Consider the following 20039-nt stretch of genomic DNA (forward strand, 5'->3'; position numbering starts at 1 on the left):
TCTTATAAAGGGATAGTTCACCCAAAAATGAATTCTGTCATCATTTACTCACCCTCATGATGTTCCAAACCTGTATGAGTTTATTTCTTCTGCTAAACACAAAATAAGATATTTTGAGGATATGGGTAACCATTATGGGGCCCATTGACTATACCATTAAAAATACTATGGAAGTCAATGGTGCCCCACAACTGTTTGGTTACAAACATTCTTCAAAATATCTTCCAACACATTCCTGCCTTAAGACCTTTGATTATCATCATTAGGGCCATAGTCAACATATGTGTAGTTTTATTACTTAAGGTATGTTTACAACAACACATCAATGCACAGTGAACATTGATGACTTTTTAATAAAGTTATGTTTATTTATTCAAGGATTTAATGTTATGAATTTGTGTATTCTGTTCATATTTCTATAGGTTTTGAATTTAATATTAGTAATTTACACTTTTGTGTAGTTTTAAATGTAGTGTTCATTTTGAATTTTTGTGTGCATGTATACATTTTATACGTGTCTACTTTGTACATTTTTGTATAGGTTTTAAATATAGGTTTTGAATGTGTACTGTTCGTACACATTTGCATAGGTTTTAAATGTATTATGTGTTGTATTTACACTTGTGTATTTTGAATGTATGTACACAATTATATATATTTAGGCTGTAAATGCTAGACTTTTTTAAACATTATGTGTTGTTTTATACAAATACACAATCTGTATTTGAAAACAAAGTGTATTTAATTTATTAAAATAATGCCATAAATAAAAATAAATAATAAACTCAGATGTTGGGTTACTTTAAACCCAACTGGCTGGTTAAAATATCCAAGAGTTGGGAAAGTGCTGTACCACCCCATAGTTGGGTTACCCATTGGGTTAAATGGCATAATAGGATGCGCGCGCTCTGGTGCAGTGGAGTTGTCGCGCGCGAGTCTGGTCCATCCTGTTCTCTCGCGCTCACGTGCCAGCGGTCTCCCAGTTCAGAGAGCTGTGGGAGCAATAGAGAATCATACACACAGTCACAGATGATGCAAATTGCAAGTAAAACTTCACAGCATAGTAAATAATGTGTTTTGGGATGGTATGCCTGATAAGGAAGCTTGGAACAAGTAGGCTCTTATTCGTAGACGACTAGAGCGATATGGTTTCCTCGTTGATCTGAACATATCAGTATGTTGCTGAGATGTGGGGTCTGTATCTGTAGGCCTATGTGTCTATATAAGGCGTGGGCTGTAGCCATTTACAAGGTAGGATATATAGAGAGAAATCATCGCTCAGAAAACATTGATTTGTGACCCATATATATTAACTGTATTGTAATCTATTGGTTGTTTAGTTTTAGTATGCCCATAGTAGGCTTTGTACAGTATATATAATATAATACACTGTGTGCAATCAAAACGTCTGACCCTATAGTGAAAATGCCTACTGTTGCATTATTTTCTGATTAAATACTGTAAGGCAAAAGTTTCATTACAAATTATATTGTCATCATATCAATTTGAAAAAAATAACTAGTCTAAAATCTGGGAATTTCTTAGTATTTTATATCAGCTTGAGCTGCAAAATCATGTTCTTGTGTTGCAGTGGAAGAAAGATCATCTGATCTTTTGAATTCACATAGTTAATGTAATATTTTTATTAGTGAGTACATTTTTCAAAATCCTGTTTAGTTACTACGGAACACCTAAAGGGACATAAAAAATATATATATTTCAAAATATTTGCGTTCTCTTGCAAAACTTTGCATACCTCACAATACTTTTACTTTTGCGGGAAATTAAACAGGAAGTGTTTGTCCGAGCTCACAACAGGTTTTGCGAGAGAACTTAAATTCTTTCCACCCCCATATCCCTTTAGTGGCTCCGTAAATTACAGTAAATTCCACTAAACAGGATCGTTTAGTCGTAAATTGTTTAAATGAAATACATTTTTTCATATGCCTTACCTCGTTATTTCATCTGACTCCATAAATGAAAAGGTTTTAATGATATCTGTGCATAATTAAATGTGAGCGAAAGTTTAACTATTCTTTTTAACTCTTTACTGAAAATAATGTCAGAGTCATTTAGAATAAAATCAAATGTTTACAATTCATTATGTCATTTATTATGTACCATGCCAATTACATAATCAGTTCAAAGATAATCAATACAAAACATCAAATGCTCTGGAATAAAGAGAAAAAGATGTACCTGACTCAAGAAATACATAATAATAATTATGGGCAGATCTCATTACAAATCGCCCTGAGCCTTCTTCAGCATCTCCATAAATACACAGACCAAGGCAGAAACCTCTTTTCAAATGTAAAGATTTACTAACAATGGGAATTTGCATTGAGTTTACACCTTTGAGAGCAGGATGCCATTTGCCTGGAAGACACACCCTCCTCGGTGTGTGCGATTTATCTCTAAACTCTTACATACCTTATTACCTTTTGTTTTACTTATTTGGGAATGAGACCTTTGTACCAGTCGCACTGAGACATTTCAAATGATACCAAACATGCGTAATACTGTATGAGTAAACCATAGGGGAGATGTAGATAGGGGGGGGGGGATGTAGATTAGGATTGCATAGGTGAGACTTGCGTCTCGAATGGTGGTGCTAATTTCACAAGAGAGAGTTCAAATGTTAATTTCCAGAAAGGTCCTTTGTCTTCTCAGGGAGTGGTCGTTCCTCAAGTAGACTGCCTGGCATTTTCTAATTTCTCAAGTTTTACAGTACGTCCAAACAGGGTCTTCCACCTCACAGCAGAAACCCACTGAAGAAATGTGAGGTCCACATGGTCACCACGTGGTCCTGCACGTATTCCACTACCTGTCTCTGGTAGACAGGGCTTTTCGCCGGTGGAACGACGTCTTTCACATCCCAGATCTTTGGAGGAGATTTGAATTTGAGCTGAACCAGCCAGATACGTCTCACCTGAGATCCACGCACCTCTCATCCAGAAGATCATCAGAAGACATGCTTAGTACCTGCAATATGTGAGCTTCAAGGTAGGTCAGTTTTAGAAAGGGTGATACTGTCACATCATTCATGGAAATTAGCTACATACTGTATACAGTAGGCCTACTAGCGATCAAAAGTTTTGGGTCGTAAGATTTCTTTGTTTTTGAAAGAAGTCTCTCATGTTCACCAAGGCTGCATTTATTTGATCAAAAATACAGTAAAAAACAGTATTATTGTGAAATATTATTACAATTTAAAAGAACTCTTTTAATATATTTTAAAATGTCATTTATTGATGCCAAGCTGAATTTTCAGCGTCATTACTCCAGTCTTTAGTGTCACATGATCCTTCAGAAATCATTCTAATATGATGATCTGCTGCTCAAGAAACATTTCTGATTATTATCAATGTTGAAAATAGCTGCTTAATTTTTTTGTGGAAACTGTAATAAATTGTTCGTTGATAAATAGAAAATTCACACTACTGTCACTTTGATCTGTTTAATGTGTTCATCTTGGCGAATAAAAGTATTAATTTATTTTTTCTTTTCTTTTTTATTACTGACCCCAAACATTTGAATGGTAATGTACTTACATATGATCACATACGACTGTTTTAAAACCTCAATGTATAGTGTGTTTGTGTAATGCACAGTACAGTGTTGAAAAGTAAATGATTGTAAAGATCCATCTGATCTTGATGTCTAAAAAACAAAACAAAATGGTATGCATATGCAGTAGTGTAGTTTTAAGAAAATAATTAAGAAAAAGAAAAAAATGGTCATTTTAAAAATACCAAAAGAATTTAAAAATATAAAAGATAAAAAAACATGTTTCCAGGTTGACAGCTGCACAGAATCTGCAGAAGCAGCCTGAGACATTCTCTCACAGCTGGTGAACTGCACTGTTTAGACACTGGGTCTGATTTCCACAGCATGGCCAAGCTTCATGGACGTGTCTCAGGTACTTGCTCACCCTTTCCGTGCGACATACCAGCTGAATATGACGTCCAACATCTGTTTTAAAACTTGTCGCTTGTTCAAAACTACTAGAATGTCTCAGCTGTCAAACTTCTGTACCATGTAATTTCACCCTCCACAAAATCCTGACAGTTTGAAACACCGCTGTATAACTAGTATTGAAAGTGACAAGTTGAAGCTCGTTGTGGCTTGCTTAGTCACAAAAGATTTAAAAACAAAGAAAGCTGTGCTTCTTTATTTAACTGTACAGCACTCAATACCATCTTGATGGAGAAGATTCATCACAGATCAGTGTGATGGCTTCCAGATGGCTCTGTTGTTTGTGTCCTTATTTCTATTTACTGTCGTCATATTATACAACATCCAGAAAGATCTGGATGAGTCAGTGCCCTCACCTGGATGCTGAATTATCCTTCAAGCGTCATTTCACTCTGTCTAGTGTGCTCTGTTGAGGTCAGGGCCATATAAGGGATGAGGTTCTTCTCAAAACTTTCTGATGAGGAAATAATCTACTGTACAAAAACAGACCTAATGTAAGCTCAGAGGTTGTAAATCAATGTTACATGCTTCTGTTAAAGCCATCTGTTTGCTTTTTTTCAACTTATTTTTTAAATAATTGTGTTTAACATCTGAATTTGTGGTGCGAAAACTGCATTACCCATGATGCTGTACAGAACACTCCACCAATCAGATAGTTGCGGCGAGCAAACAGTGCCAAAAGAGCTCTGAAGGAAACGCTCAGTTCATGAAGCACTGCGAATGATTTATTCAAGTTGTTGAGTCTCGCTTTTTGCTTTCAAAACTTAAATATTTGTGTGTATTTTGTGTGTGTATGTATATATATATGCAGATTTTGCAATACACTTTATATGTATTGTTTCTACAAATTATAAAAAAAAAAAACTAAATTAATTGTTTAATATTTATTCATCCTTTTACATTTTTAATGGATTGTCATTTGCAGTGATTCATGGGATTGTAGTTCTTTCCCTCACTAAAGCCGTTCACAGTCTTCTGCCCTTTTGTCCGAATTTCAAATACTTTTTGCTTCAAATCAAAGTTTGTAATGTTGTGATTCACCTCGTAGCCGGCTGAATTGGTTCATGGCTTAAACACTTTTAAGAATACAAAAAAATTATTCCCTATGGAAAAAATTAATGGAACAAATACTTCCAGAACAAATGGCACTGAAAAAGCGGGTGGGCACTAAAGCACTCTATAAAACAAAGCAAATATTAGTAACACTGTCCAACAGTTACACCAGTGGATTAAATTCCAGAAAGAGGCTACATCTATTGGCCTAATTGAGTCAAACTGGTGGAAAAGGATGAACCTATTAGTTAATTACCACTTCAACTAACCAAAATTAGCTTGAAATATCTTTAAACACAAAATGATGTTTGAACAAGGCCTCAAGTTGTTTTAAACCTGCATGGGTTTCTTTCCTCTGTTGAACACAAAAGAAGATATTTTGAGGATATGGGTAACCAAACAGTTGATGGACCCCATTGACTACCATAGTATGGAAAATAAAAAATAGTATGGAAGTCAGTGGGGACTAGAAACTGTTTGGTTACCAAAATTCTTCAAAATATCTTCTTTTGTGTTCAACAGAAGAAAGAAACCCATGCAGGTTGGGAAAAACTTGAGGGTGAATAAATGATGTCAGAATATTCATTTTTGAGTGAACTATCCCTTTAAAAGCTCTAACCTTACTGAGGATTTGATGTTAGATAACTAGAAAAATAACAAAATGAACAATACATGAAACATGATTTTCACTGTACTGTATTGTTGTAGTTATTAATTTTGAAGGAATGTAATGCTTTAAAAACTTGATTAATTTGTGTTAACAAACAGCATGTTTATGTATTAAATTTAAAGAATATAAGTTTGTAGTTTTATGTTTATACTTCATTTTATGTTTGAAAATTAACCAGCATGCCTACAAAACAAATAGCACCATAGCGGGGTGACCTCATGAAATAATGAAATAATGCTTCATGTAAAGGGTATGAGAAGCCAGAGGCACTGACTTTGCCTGTCTTGTCTGGTCTGTTCTCAGTCACACTTTGTCTCAGCACTGACGGTGGTGTTTTTGAATTCCAAGTCTCTGTCCTCTATAAAAATGGATGACACACCGGTTGATGACCCTTCCCTGAAGGTACTGGTCGCCAACAACAGTGACACGCTCAAGCTGCTGAAGATGAGTAGCTGTCCTCATGTATCTCATGCAGGTCAGTGCGTCACTATCTGAGTCATGGCAAAACTAATAGGTTAGGATTTAGACTGAATATGAACTTGGTTTCAAGTCCACAAGAAATCTAAATGGACCCGTTTTCTTTTTTAATACCCATTGCTCTTATTAATCTAATTCACTTACAGTAGGCCTACATACAAGCTAAAGCTAAGCTAAAATCATGTCATTGACAAGTCACACACTTTAAACTCACACTTGAATATCTGTTTTTATTATATTATTATCATCCAAATTATTCTATAAATGATTCCACCATAGCTTGTAAAATCCCAAATAAGCCTATTAATTTTAGCAACAGTAAAATTATTTTAGACATAGCCTATGATATCATTGTAAGACTGAACGTTGTTTGAATGAAAATAAGGAATTTTGTAAGTTAGGGAAATTCTAAAGATACCCGAACCTACAGGCATAGGAATTTCGTTCACAACCTCGGTTTTTATGACGTATCGAGACGGAACATCCCAAACAATGCTGTGTGCTGGGATAAATGTGCTCGCTGTATGTGCGTAGCCTACATATGATCATATTTTGACCAGCTGAGAACTCGTGAAGAGCTAATAAGATGTGTAAAGGAGTCGCAACAGCGGCAGGAATCCCTCCATCACACACATAAACGAAGATCTTCTGTGAGGAGACGTGGTTCTGATGCCTGAACTGAACTGTGATGGGCAACATCTCCACTATGACTAGAAAAAACTGGCATGCTTGAGCATTTTGTCCTTTTTAGGGATGTGACATCATGTTCAGTTTTTGGTTCGTTTGCATGTCTTTGGTCCGTGTTGCGTTCATATTTCATCCCATCTTTTCAGTGATCTTGGTCCGCTTGTTTGCTGCACACCAGGGTTTGGATGGCATGGCAGCGTTCACACTAATCCAAATGAACCGCACTAACAGAGCGATTGCACCAGGGTCCGTTTTAATCGAACCAAACATGCCAAGTGTGAGCACACCCTAACTGTATACCTGTGCATCGACGTGGTGAACGAGAACCTGGGCCAAACCCAGTTCCACACCATCAAGAAGAGCAGCTGGGAGGCCCTCATCCGCCACTCGTCCCAGGGCAACATCGTCATGTACTTCTTGCTGGACGAGGAGGAGTTTCAGCCCTTCTTTCGTGAGGACTCACCCGTCACGCATCTGTGGTCGGGTGGTCAGTAAGCCACGCTGGGACGAAGAGCTGATCCGTATCGCCGATCCGATGGCCATCGGCTGAGGGCAAGTGATTCATGGAGTTTGTGAAGATGTGTGGCGGCCGCTTGAGCTAGCTGTCCATCATGGAGGAGGTGCTCATTACTGACAACACGTATACAACATCGAGCAAATCCACAGCGAGGTGTCCTAACATTTTTGGTTTCCTGATATGATGCCCACATGTTAGATGCATTAAAGCATTTAGATATCCACTTTAGTCTACCTATGTGAACAGGCAGTCTGCATTTGGGAGCCATTAGACAGAACTGGGTAATTAAAATTTAGCATGGGAAACGGAACATCTGACTACACATCTGGATCATTAGTGTGGAAGTGCTGCTGTAGTAAAAACATGATTTGTGATTGAAGCTCAGAGATGGGATTTGAATACAAAGTGTTTACAGTTCCACACAAGTGCACACACACATGAAACCGGTTCTTTTTGTAAAATTCATTGGCCTTCTGGGACTTGTTAAATTGCTTGTGTTTTATGGCCTAACCTTTCTTCTATTGCCCAGAATACATTAAGCTAGTTAGGGAAAAAAGGAAGACTTTTCTTTATAGTTTATAAAAATGACAAATCCTAACAAGTAATTTGGTAACATTACTTACTTTAAGGTTTAATTTGTTTACATTAGTTCACTACATTAGTTAACATGAACTAACAATAAGCAATATTTCTACTACATTTACTAATCTTACTTCTCAATCTTTGTTAATCCCAACATTTATACATGCGTATGGTCAAATTTCTATTATTTAATGCACTGTGAACTAACATGAATGTCAATGCATTACATGAGCTAACAATGAGAAATATGTTTTACAGCATTCATTAACCTTTGTTAATATTAGTTAATGATTTTCATTAACTAATATTAACAAAGGTTAATGAATACTGTAAAAACATATTTCTCATTGTTAGCTCATGTAATGCAATAACTCAAATGTGACCTTATTGCAAAGTGATTTTTACAGAATAAACGGGTTCATTTATTAATTATAATTCACTAAATGAAAAACAATAATTCTCTGGCAATAAATAACTTTACATATAACGTATTTTATTTGTACACTATAAATTCATTTTGTACTTGTGCAATGCAAATCTTTCAATGACAATTGGGTACAGAACATTCTGGTGCCTATAAAACACTGTGATGTTGTTTATTTTTAGATTTATAAACATTCAAAGTAAAATATGCATTTACACTGTCCTCGTGTTACTCTGATCATCGAAATTATACTGTATAAAGTATCTCTTCTCATGGGACTTTGCATATCTAGGATTTGGTGTAGACTCATAAATAGCAAACCAGTGCAACTGATATGTCATTTACTGTAATTCACAAAACAAGCTTTACTGTTTTTTTTAAACATATTTTTGATAGTATGTAGAATACTCAATATTAATGTACATTTCAAAGGAAGGTCAATATTACAAACTGTGTTATTTGTTGTTGTTTTGTTTATTTCTTTTGATTTTATTTGTGGTCTCATTGTTTAAAGGGGAGGTCAGATAGGGTTGATGGTTGGATTTAACAATTTTGACTTTCCACAATAGTTAAAACTATTAAAAAACATCCACAATTGAAATGCATAAAAATAAAAATAGCATTTTTATAGTTTTATATTCCATTCACCTATTACAGAATCAAATAGCATCATTTAAAAGTCATTTTCCTATTTTGTTCATATTACAAACATGAATCATAATGTAATTCTCATAACAAATATAGAAACCCATACTTCTAAACATTGCTTCTTGAATTAAATTAAAATATTGACATACATAACATTTAATTACAAACCGCATCGTAGAATGTCATTACAAACGTACATTTGCATACTACATACAGGTTTTTTATCAAATAATATTTTAAATAACCCTTTTCACACACACACAAAGTGACATTTGTTTGTATATATAAAAGTTTAAAAATCATATAAAAAATGTATGTGTATAATTACTTATTTAATATAATTTAATTTAGCAGATCAATTTAAATTAAAGCTTGTTCACCCGTAGTTCCTGCCTTTAAAGAAATCCTTCAGTAAGTGACATGAAACACTGTCACGTGGCTTTAATAAATGGATGCTAGTATTTGCAGTTCGTCAAACTGCCACCAGAGAGCAGAAGCGGCCCGTCAGAAACATGTCTGTCATCATTACATAAAACCGCCCTGGGTTCTGCAAATAGAAGCAGCGATGGACACTTTTTTTCCCCTGACGGTGGTGTATGTTACACACATGCTGGAAGGATGGGGAAAAGAGACACGCTCGCTCGGTTATGATCTGTCTGAGCGTGAGGTCATCACTGACCCCGTCATGAGTGAAGAACGTCAGCCAAACGTCAGCAGTGCAATTAAATATTCAAATCTCGGCGTAGGACTGTGTGATCTGCCTTAGTGTATTACACGCACACGCACACAGACATCATCAACAAGCCTTATGAGCCAATCAATTTATTAAGAATTAAGAAGAAGAAGAAGATCCAGCCTCCTTAATCTCACTGGTGCTTGTATTTCTGTCAGCATGCACAACAAGCTCTGAATAAATGAACCAAGATATTATGTAACATCTGCAAACCTCAATTATTACATGAGCAGCTCAAAGCGCAAATGCATACAAATGTGGTCCACATGACAACAAGAAGTTGGTTTCGCAGAAGGGAAAAGGCTCAGCTGCATCCACCGAACAGATTACTTTCACGCCGCTGAGAAATTATATGCATGTATTGATCAAGTGTGGACTGAGCCGCCCAGAAACAAGTGAAGATCATGCAAATGGTTTGTGAGAGCAAAGAGCACATTCAAAATTGAAAAGCCCAGCTTCATTCCTTGGAGTGCATGAGCACTGCAAAACCTGGCATCAAATGCTGCCGGAAGTTCCCTCTGCAGTGCATCCATGTGTGCAAAACATAAATATCTTTTCAGTTTTGGCAATTTTGTGTATTGAAGAATTCAAGCTTTGCGGCATTGTCATTCTCTGTGCATGAGGAAGGGTGGCGTGCCGGACTGTGGTGTGTACTTTATGCACTGGGGCAGGGAGAGGAGCTGTGTTCCTGGGATCTGAGAGAAGGAGAAATGCACGTGTCTCGGAGACCACGCCACTCTCTGATCCGCTGCTCCCGATGGGAGGGGGGGAGCCGCTCGAGCTGCCGTGCGCTGAGGTGAGGGGAGGGTGCCAGAGTTCCCCTTAGGACATGCAAGGTGTACCTGGAAAAAAAAAAAGTAGTAAACAAGGGCCATGTTGAGAGAACAGACCATTTTTAATAATAATTATTGCATTTGCATTTGAAGTGCTGCATTCATTAGGGGTGTAATGATGCATCTATAAAAATCGGTGCATCAGTAAAATTATAAAATGTAATATACTGCATTCACGCCATGTCGTAAATAAAGCTCTGTATGCTTTCGAATTGCTCTCGCGGTACTTTAATGTCATACAACGATTGGTCTGCGCAGCGCTGCTTCAAACCTCTTAAAGTCCCACTGAAGTGCATTGAAACGCGCAGCATTATTCAATGCATTGACGTCATTTCTACTGAAACAGGAAGACAGGGCGGGACATATCTAACAGCTCCTCCCCTTTTTTAAAATAGCCAAAAGCGTTTAGTTTATATCACATCTCGGCCAGAGCCGTTGAACTCAGTAAAGCCGCAGTTTCCACCTAATCGCCTCCATATCGCTTTAAAATATAGCATTATGTGCAGAATTCAAATGGGTCCGAGTCCGAAAACGTTCTCTGGTCTGCGCCGACTCACACATATGATCCGCTCGGTGATGTCTTGTCTCTGGACCGGAGCAGACTGTGTGTGCGCTACAGCGGTTCAGTGACACTAACGTGAGACCAGACTTCATTCGTTCTTGTAAAGGGTGACCAAGTCCCGAAATTGGGAGCTTTTTCCCGTATTTTAATTATGTCTGTATTATTTTATTTCTTCCCTGAAATTACAATACCACACAATAAGAAATCTAATACTAAAAAATTACGATTTAAAATGTTATCATCCAACGTGATGGCAAATAGGCTTTCCAACTAATGTAAATCAATATTTGCATAGTGTAATAGTAGTAAATTTATCTCACACACAAAATCACTTCTACTGTCCTGCAACTGAGCAATAACCAGATGGTCACTCTATTCATGTATGACATCTAAACAACGTCATTGCTATGATGCTATTATACGCATAATGGTAATGCTAAACTTTGGTTACCTTGGCAGTAAAGCAACAACAGTTGTTAAAATGCAGACGAGGTAAAACATGGGATCGGCCATTTGTTTGTGCATGATCCAGTAGGGGTTGGAGGGAGGGTTGCAGCTGGTACAGATGGCGCTGTAGGCCAGAGTCACGATGAAGTACACCAGCACACTGCTGATCATTATCACCCAGTGCACCACCGTCTGCAAGTTAAACAAAAAGAGGACATTTCATTAAAAATACTTTTTTATGCATGCTTTTACAAAGAGAATAATTGAGACATGCATGCTATAACCTTAAAAACCTCTAAAGTGTTAAAAAAATATGATTAAATGAAAATAAGCTGCAAAAAAGATTGACTGTTTTTAGAATATTCAAATATTAACACACAATCAACTAATTTTATTCTTATTCTAGTTAGAAGAACATACTTTTATTCTGGTTGTATACGCTATCATTATGTTTGGGGTCTGTACGATTTTTTTTACGTGTTTGAAAGAAGTCTCGTATGCTTACCTGGACTGCATTTATTTAATAAAAATAAAGAAATACAGTAAAAAGACTAATATTGTGAAATATTATTACAATGCAAAATATATTTTTTCTATATGAATATACACTGAACAAAATTATAAACGCAACACTTTTGTTTTTGCCCCCATTTTTCATGAGCTGAACTCAAAGATCTAAGAATTCTTCTATGTACACAAAAGGCCTATTTCTCTCAAATATTGTTCACAAATCTGTCTAAATCTGTGTTAGTGAGCACTTCTCCTTTGCCGAGATAATCCATCCACCTCGCAGGTATGTGTCACGTTTTGGTTTTGTCATTGTCATGTTTCTGTGTCTTGTCATGTGATTCCCTGTTTGTCATGTGATCCTGCCATGTGTCTTGTCATTGGTTAATTGTCTGATCATTGTTCACAGGTGTCTCTTGTCATTAGTCCTGTCTTATGCCCTCATGTTTGCCATGTGTCTTGGTCAAGTATTGTTTCCTGTAGAACACTGTTTGTAAGTCTATGTTCATGTTCATGTCCATGTTCATTTTGAGTTTTTCATGCCACGCCATGTTTTTGTTTCATGTTTGATCTTATTTGTAATAAACTGCACTTGGGGTCTCAATAAGCTTGCCTCCAGTGGATCCCTTACAGAATACTTGACCAACTATGAACCCAGTAGTTGCCCTCCTTTGTCTTCATCAAGACAACCGGGCCATCGAGGATTATGTGGCAGAGTTTTGTGAACTCTCTCACCTGTTGGACTTTAATGATGCGGCCCTCAAGGACCTTTTAGGGTAGGTTTAAATGAGCCTGTTTGCTCCCAGCTGCCTGGGGGGGATTCATTGGTCTCTGGCACAATACATAGACTATGCCCTGTTATTGAGCGGTTCCTCATTTACTGTGCATTTACTTGCAGAGGAGCCCCGCAAACCCGCAGTATCTGCCAAGCCTGAGCCTCTTCAGGTCATGCCTGCCATGCCTGCAGTCTCTTCACGTCATGTCTGCCAAGTCTGAGTCTCTTCACGTCATGCCTGGCAAGTCTGAGTCTCTTCACGTCATGCCTCCCAAGTCTGAGTCTCTTCACATCAAGCCTCCCAAGTCTGAGTGTCTTCACGTCATGCCTGCCAAGTCTGAGTGTCTTCACGTCATGCCTCCCAAGTCTGAGTCTCTTCACGTCATGCCTGCCAAGTCTGAGTCTCTTCACGGTGTTTGGCTCGAGGTCATGGTGCAAAGGACTCTAGATTGAAATTACTCAGAACCATCTCTTTAATCTTATTTTGTTTAAATAAACTGCACTTGGGTCCTCAATAAGCTTGCCTCCAGTGGATCCCTTACAGTGTGGCATATCAGGATGCTGATAGAATGATTATTGCAGAGGTGTGCCTTAGGCTGGCCACAAATAAAGGCTACTCTAAAATGTCCAGTTTTACTGTATTGGGGGGGTCCGGGGGGGTCCGAAAACCAGTCGGTATCTGGTGTGACCACCATTTGCCTCACGCAGTGCAACACATCTCCTTCGCATAGAGTTGATCAGGTTGTTGATTGTGGCCTGTGGAATGTTGGTCCACTCCTCTTCAATGGCTGTGCGAAGTTGCTGGATATTGGCAGGACCTGGAACATGCTGTCGTATACGCCGATCCAGAGCATCCCAAACATGCTCAGTGGGTGACATGTCCGGTGAGTATGCTGGCCATGCAAGAAATGGGATGTTTTCAGCTTCCAGGAATTGTGTACAGATCCTTGCTGCAATTATCATGCTGCAACATGAGGTGATGGTCGTGGATGAATGGCACAACAATGGGCCTCAGGATCTCGTCACGGTTTCTCTGTGCATTCAAAATGCCATTAATAAAATGCACCTGTGTTGGTGGTCCATAACATACGACTGCGCATACCATAACCCTACCGCCACCATGGGCCACTCGATCCACAATGTTGACATCAGCAAACTGCTCACCCACACGACGCCATACACGCTGTTGCCATCTGCCCTGTACAGTGAAAACCGGGATTCATTCATGAAGAGAAAACCTCTCCACAGTGCCAGATGCCATCAGATGTGAGCACTTGCCCACTCAAGTCGGTTACCACAACAAACTGCAGTCAGGTCGAGACCCCAATGAGGACGACGAGCATGCAGATGATTTTCCCTGAGACGGTTTCTGACAGTTAGTGCAGAAATTCTTTGGTTATGCAAACCAATTGTTGCAGCAGCTGTCCGGGTGGCTGGTCTCAGACGATCTTGGAGGTTAAGATGCTGGATGTGGAGGTCCTGGGTTGGTGTGGTTACACGTGGTCTGCGGTTGTGAGGCCGGTTGGATGTACCGCCAAATTCTCTGAAATGCCTTTGGGGACGGCTTATGGTAGAGAAATGAACATTCAATTCACAGGCAACAGCTCTGGTGGACATTCCTGCAGTCAGCATGCCAATTGCACGCTCCCTCAAAACTTGCGACATCTGTGGCATTTTGCTGTGTGATAAAACTGCACATTTTAGAGTGGCCTTTTATTGTGGCCAGCCTAAGGCACACCTGTGCAATAATCATGCTGTCCAATCAGCATCTTGATATGTCACACCTGTGAGGTGGATGGATTATCTCGGCAAAGGATAAGTGCTCACTAACACAGATTTAGACAGATTTGTGGACAATATTTGAGAGAAATAGGCCTTTTGTGACAAAAGTCTTAGATCTTTGAGTTCAGCTATTATAATTTTGTTCAGTGTATATTAATATGTAATTTATTCCTGTGACGGTAAAGCTGAATTTCAGATATGATGCTCAAGAAATATTTCTTATCATTATCAATGTTGTTATAGTTATGCTGCTTCATATTTTCATGGAAACTCTGACAGATTTTTTTGAGGATTTTTTGATGAATAGAAAGTTCAAAAGGACAGCATTTAAATGCATAAATGTTATTACTGTCACTTTTGACCTATTTAATTTGTCCGTACATAATTAAAGTCTCAATTTCTTAATAAATCTTACTGACCCCAATCTTTTGAATTGTAGTTTATAACTAACAATAAGAGATGCAGGCAAAGTAAACATGCTCTTACAAAAATGCTCTTACTCATTTCACACACAAAAAATGCTAGCCATTCATAACCAAGACTGTTTACCTAGTCTTAAAGGTACAGTAGCAAAAACTATCACAGAGAACTTGACTCATACTATAATTTGGCACCAGGGAACAAAACAAAAGTGATCTAATAACTGAGCCTTTTAAAAACATGATTTATCAGTGTTGTCATTCACAATCATTCTTTATTTAAAATGATAATCAGTAAAGAAAATGTTGCACCAATAGACATTAGCAATGTTAGAAGCCATATTTAATTTAACGCTTTTTTAATTTTCATTTATAGAATTTGAAGATCACATAATTTTCACTACTCACAACAAGCGGTTTTAAATGAGTTTTTGTATACAGAAAGTTTTTTTTTCTGAAAGACATTTCATCTGCTGAACAATCTGATTATGATTATGATACACTAAACGCACTGTATTCTATCCCTCACAGCCTCGTTTTCATTCCTGTGAAAGATTAAATATGGTGGTACCCTGACCACGCTGTATACGAAGTGAATGTGAGATGCCGTGTGATTGTGTTCTGCAGTGATGAATTGGAGCGTAAACTCACCCAGCTCTTGATCTCAATGGCCAGATGCAGGATGATGGTGAACAGAGAGACCGTGTTCATGGGAGTGCCGAACGAGAATATGCCGATGTCTGAACCGTTGTATGTCTTGAGAAAGTACAAGCAGTGATCAGATAACAAGTTACTCCAAACACATGATACAGAAACAGACAAGAGACTGAACAGATGTTCTTACCCAGTATGGAATAAAAAAGCACACTAGACTCTGATAGAAAGCATCTAGAATTGCAATCCAAAACGTTGAACGTCTGTAGCCCTGTATCAAACGTTTAAATGTGTTACAAGACATGCAATGCTTTACCATGGTTAGATACTTGTAACTTGCTATGGTATTTGTTATTAAAATAATAGCTGAACACATTAAGAAAATATAACTAACTGCCATGGTTGAATTAAATTGATTCTCTAACATTTATTCATTTATAATATGAATTTTCAGTTACACTTTATTTCGATGGTCCACTTTAGACATTCTACTAACTACAAGTAAATTTGTAAGTTAACTACATGTAAACTAACTATCTTTAGAGTATTAGTAGACTGTAGTAGTAGACTGTAGTTGGCTGTAATGGTTAGGTGTTAGGGTTCGGGTTAGTTGACATGTAGTTGCAAAGTTATTTATAGTCAGTAGAATGTTTTTTGGGGGAGCATAGAAATAAAGTGTTACAGAATTTTCTAATAGAAATATCTTTTAACCCAATTACCCCAGACATGAGTTAAGATAGTGGTATAGTAATGATAGATTGTCATAAGTGACAGTGTGATTTCTCACCTCTGAGTGCTGTCCTCTCTTATACAGCTCGGGCAGGCTCAGTAAAGTGGAGTCTGACACCTCTTTGTCCATTATCCCAAACATGATGGGAGGAGCCGAGGTGAAGAGCAGGTTGAAAAATATCATGAGCCAGTAGTCGATCATTGCTGTGGCAGAGAAGCCACAGTAGAACTGATACCAGAACAGCAGATTCACATACGCCTGCATGAGATAATACAGGTTAGTTAATTCAAGTTAGTTAAACAAGTGTTAATGCTAATCACTTATATTTCATAAGTGTTTTTAACCCTTAAACGGGCAACGGGCAACACATACTCTTTAATCAGTATGTCTGGGTCTGTTTGGAGTATGTGGATCATGTGACTTGGTTCAAAAAAATTCTGTGCTGGTTTTGCAGTTTGACCTAAAGCCAACATGTCCCCCCAAAGTGCTGAACATATTCTGTCTTTATACCCTGAAATACGTTGCCAGATTAGGGTAAGAAAAAAGGATTATCCACTGTATTGACAATGACTGGGCCCTCTTTACAGGTTATCGTATTATTGCACATTCCGGAGGGTGAGGGGTGGGTTGTGAGGGGTGGGTTGTGAGGGAATCTTGTTCCAGGACCTCGGCCCTTAGGGAAGATCCCTATAAGCCCTCCTGGTCTTTGGGCCCCCTGTACAGTCCCCCCTTCTCAGTCTGTTGTATTTTGAGTTTTAAAAAATGGTGCAAATGTTAATATTCACATGTAAAACTGGTATTATTACGCTTAGTAGACTACATCTTTGCATTGTGCTTGTTTGTTAACAAACTCAATCCCACAATGTTAGGGTTTGGCCAGGAAGTTGCTATAAGTTTGCTAAGGTGTTCTGAGAGTTTTTGACACGTTGCTATGCTGTTGCTAGGTTGTTTTGGGTGGTTACTAGGTTGTTGCTAGGTGATTGCTTAATCGCTCAAGTCAAGCGCCACTCATTTCTTATACAAATGTAACAAAATTGGTTGCCATGGTGATAATTACCACATTCTTGTAGAAGAAATAGATGACCATGTTGGCCAGTCTTGAGTAGCACCAGTGTCCGTGAACCAGCAGCAGTCTTTGCAGGTGTTTAAAGCGAGTGATGGCAAAATCACTGGCCATGACGGCCTGCAAGACAAACACAGCACTTAAAGTCACCATGAAATCTAAACTGACAGTTCTTTTCTTATGGAATGCTTATTATAAATTATTTATTTGTTCATCATTATAGTGTTATTTTAACTCTTTCCCGTCAGCCTTTTTTTTTTAAATTGCCAGCTACCGCCAGCATTTTGAATCATTTACATAAAACTTTCATGGCCCGAATATCTGAACATGCAATATATCAAAAGAAAGAACAGAGCCTCTCCTTTTAAACAACAACAACAACAACAACAACAACAACAAAAAAACTGTTTTATCATAACTAACCTGTTTTATTCTAACTGTGCATTCTTTTTTTATCAACACTTGAATGTGGGTTTTTTTAAACTTAGTAGGCGAAGTTGCCCACACACTGAAAAAAAATTTATCTAGACAAAAAAATGTTTATCAAAAATGTATCTTTAATTTTAGTAACGATGAAGGATGGAGCAAGATTTGCTTTTTAAACTTTAATGTTACATCAGTCATTCACGTTAGTGCTTGGCTAATGTATGTGCTGTTATTGATACAGTTAATGATCCAGTTCCCACAATAAATTAGAAATATACTCATCGGTTTGTTGATGGATATAAACTTGTTAGTGCTGATGGTGAGGAATTACAGCTGCAACATCTCATAATGTACGACAAACTGAGTAGCGTATCACTGAGAAACGTCCAGCTCAAGTGGTCCTTGCGTTGGAGGTTCGGGTTGAATAATTAGTTCTTCCAATGTTTCATCATCGGACTCGTGCTCGCTATCTGACTATCCCCTACGAAGGCCTCCTCGGCCTCCCCCCTCCCCTCTTCCTCTGTACAGATAAAAACTGTTGTCAGGGGGATTCCCGTTCACATGGATCCGCGTAAACTTGTAATTTGGCGATGTCACTTTGTAAAGAAAGACTACGCGTTGCATCCGCGCAAATAAGCATTCAAACGCGCATACCTATTGACCAAACACGTAGTACGCTTGTGCGTGCCATCACTGTTTTCACAGATTCACGTTTTTGAGATGATAACGCTATCGTTTTCTAAACTTATTTCAAAGTTATTTTAAAAAACCTATTTCAAAGTTTGCATTCTCAGGCCACCAAACACCATTGTTGTGTAAATGAATGGCCGGAACACCTTAAAAGTTTTCGGCTGAGGGCGGTGTCGTGTAAGCGCCCCCAAAGTTAATAACTCATGATTTTTACAACGGAAATGAATCAATCAAAAACGTACTTAAACTGGACAATGCTTTTCTTCTAGAGCTGCGACTTTACTTGACTTGACTGACTGTACCGTGTGTACAATCTCTGAGGACTGAGGAACCCTCTGGAGCTGAAGTTCAGTTATGGTAATGGGAGATTAGCTTCTGAAACATGCTGGTAGCAGTAGACCAATCACAACAGACCGAGCAATCTGGCCAATCAGAACAGTGTAAGCTCACGGAAAGGAGGGATTTAGAGAGACCAAATCATCCAATGAGTCACTTGAGAATCATTGAAAAATGTGGTGATGTGCAATGTATATTATGAAAAAAATGAAAGTGTTTTTGGACTTTTGATGCATGTAAACCTGTTGTAGGAGACCTCCAAAACAAAATTAGGAACCTATAGAATAGCATAATGGGGGGCACTTTAAAAATATTAACATGCCCCTCCCTCATTTCCCAATTTCCCTAAAAAAAATTTTTTCTCTCTCGTTCAGGAAGCTGCTTCACTCAGATATTCATCACAATAGGAAAGAAACATCGATCACAATGGAGACTTAAAACACACCTGATCCAGTCAATCAGAAAATCCCTCTTTAAAAATGAAGGTCTTATTGATTGATACATTTCAGTGCCTTAACTTCACCAGGGAGTGGGTTACAAAACACAAAAACACAAACCTGCATTCCCTCTTGTCCAGAAACCCCAATGCCAACATCTGCAGCTTGAATCATGTTCACATCATTGGCGCCGTCACCTAAATCGACACAAATCATAATGTATCACAACAGAAAACCAATGTAGGCCTACTTCACAAACCTGCACTAAAGTAATCTTATATAGGATTTCAGAAACCCTTCCACCTCAAATCAAAGGTTTCATTACCTATAGCAAGGGTCATGACCCTCAGTTTCTGCCGTATGAGTTTGACCACACTGCTCTTCTGCAGCGGCGTCACTCGACAGCAAAGCACCGCACGACAGTGTTTGCAAAGCTCCACAAACTGCTCCACCAGGTCATCTGACATGGCCATGCTCAGAGTCGGCCCATCTATCACCAGCCCGATACTGTGCTCCATCAGCGTAAACGCAGAGTTATTACCCCTGAACTGGACTTCCGCTCCGGGTGACAGGGAACTCCGTCGCAACTCTCCCAGTGTGTCCTCTAAC

The 20039-nt window shown here is 38.3% G+C and overlaps 1 protein-coding gene and 1 pseudogene across 2 annotated transcripts; one reads left to right on the forward strand and one right to left on the reverse strand.

Annotated features, from left to right (window-relative positions):
* The first annotated feature begins 121 nt into the window (after positions 1 to 121).
* LOC309505339 (F-box/LRR-repeat protein 21-like) lies at positions 122 to 6352 on the forward strand (annotated as a pseudogene). Its single transcript has 4 exons — positions 122 to 125; positions 2787 to 3006; positions 3800 to 3922; positions 6005 to 6352. The product of its transcript is annotated as an F-box/LRR-repeat protein 21-like (transcript).
* A 2439-nt stretch (positions 6353 to 8791) lies between these two features.
* LOC309504591 (phospholipid-transporting ATPase VD-like) lies at positions 8792 to 20033 on the reverse strand. The gene is made up of 8 exons (XM_082177753.1): positions 19756 to 20033; positions 19551 to 19627; positions 17536 to 17661; positions 16536 to 16736; positions 15939 to 16019; positions 15746 to 15850; positions 11616 to 11803; positions 8792 to 10611 (listed from the first exon to the last, which is right to left on the reverse strand). The coding sequence occupies exons 1-8, from the start codon at positions 19946 to 19948 to the stop codon at positions 10425 to 10427; spliced, it is 1158 nt and encodes a 385-aa protein (XP_082033879.1). The 5' UTR covers positions 19949 to 20033; the 3' UTR covers positions 8792 to 10424.
* Positions 20034 to 20039: the final 6 nt, after the last annotated feature.

The sequence above is a fragment of the Leuciscus leuciscus genome, assembly GCF_965113295.1.
Source record: "Leuciscus leuciscus genome assembly, chromosome: 8".
NCBI classification, from domain to species: Eukaryota; Metazoa; Chordata; class Actinopteri; order Cypriniformes; family Leuciscidae; genus Leuciscus; species Leuciscus leuciscus.

Bases quoted from the DNA above. Each gene is read 5' to 3' on its own strand.
- LOC309504591 (XM_082177753.1), bottom strand. From the start codon at position 19,948: ATGGAGCACAGTATCGGGCTGGTGATAGATGGGCCGACTCTGAGCATG. The intron at 19,628-19,755 runs GTAATGAAACCT...GTGTCGATTTAG, and splicing joins GGTCATGACCCTTGCTATAG to GTGACGGCGCCAATGATGTG. The intron at 17,662-19,550 runs GTTTGTGTTTTT...TTTGTCTTGCAG, and splicing joins CTGGACAAGAGGGAATGCAG to GCCGTCATGGCCAGTGATTT.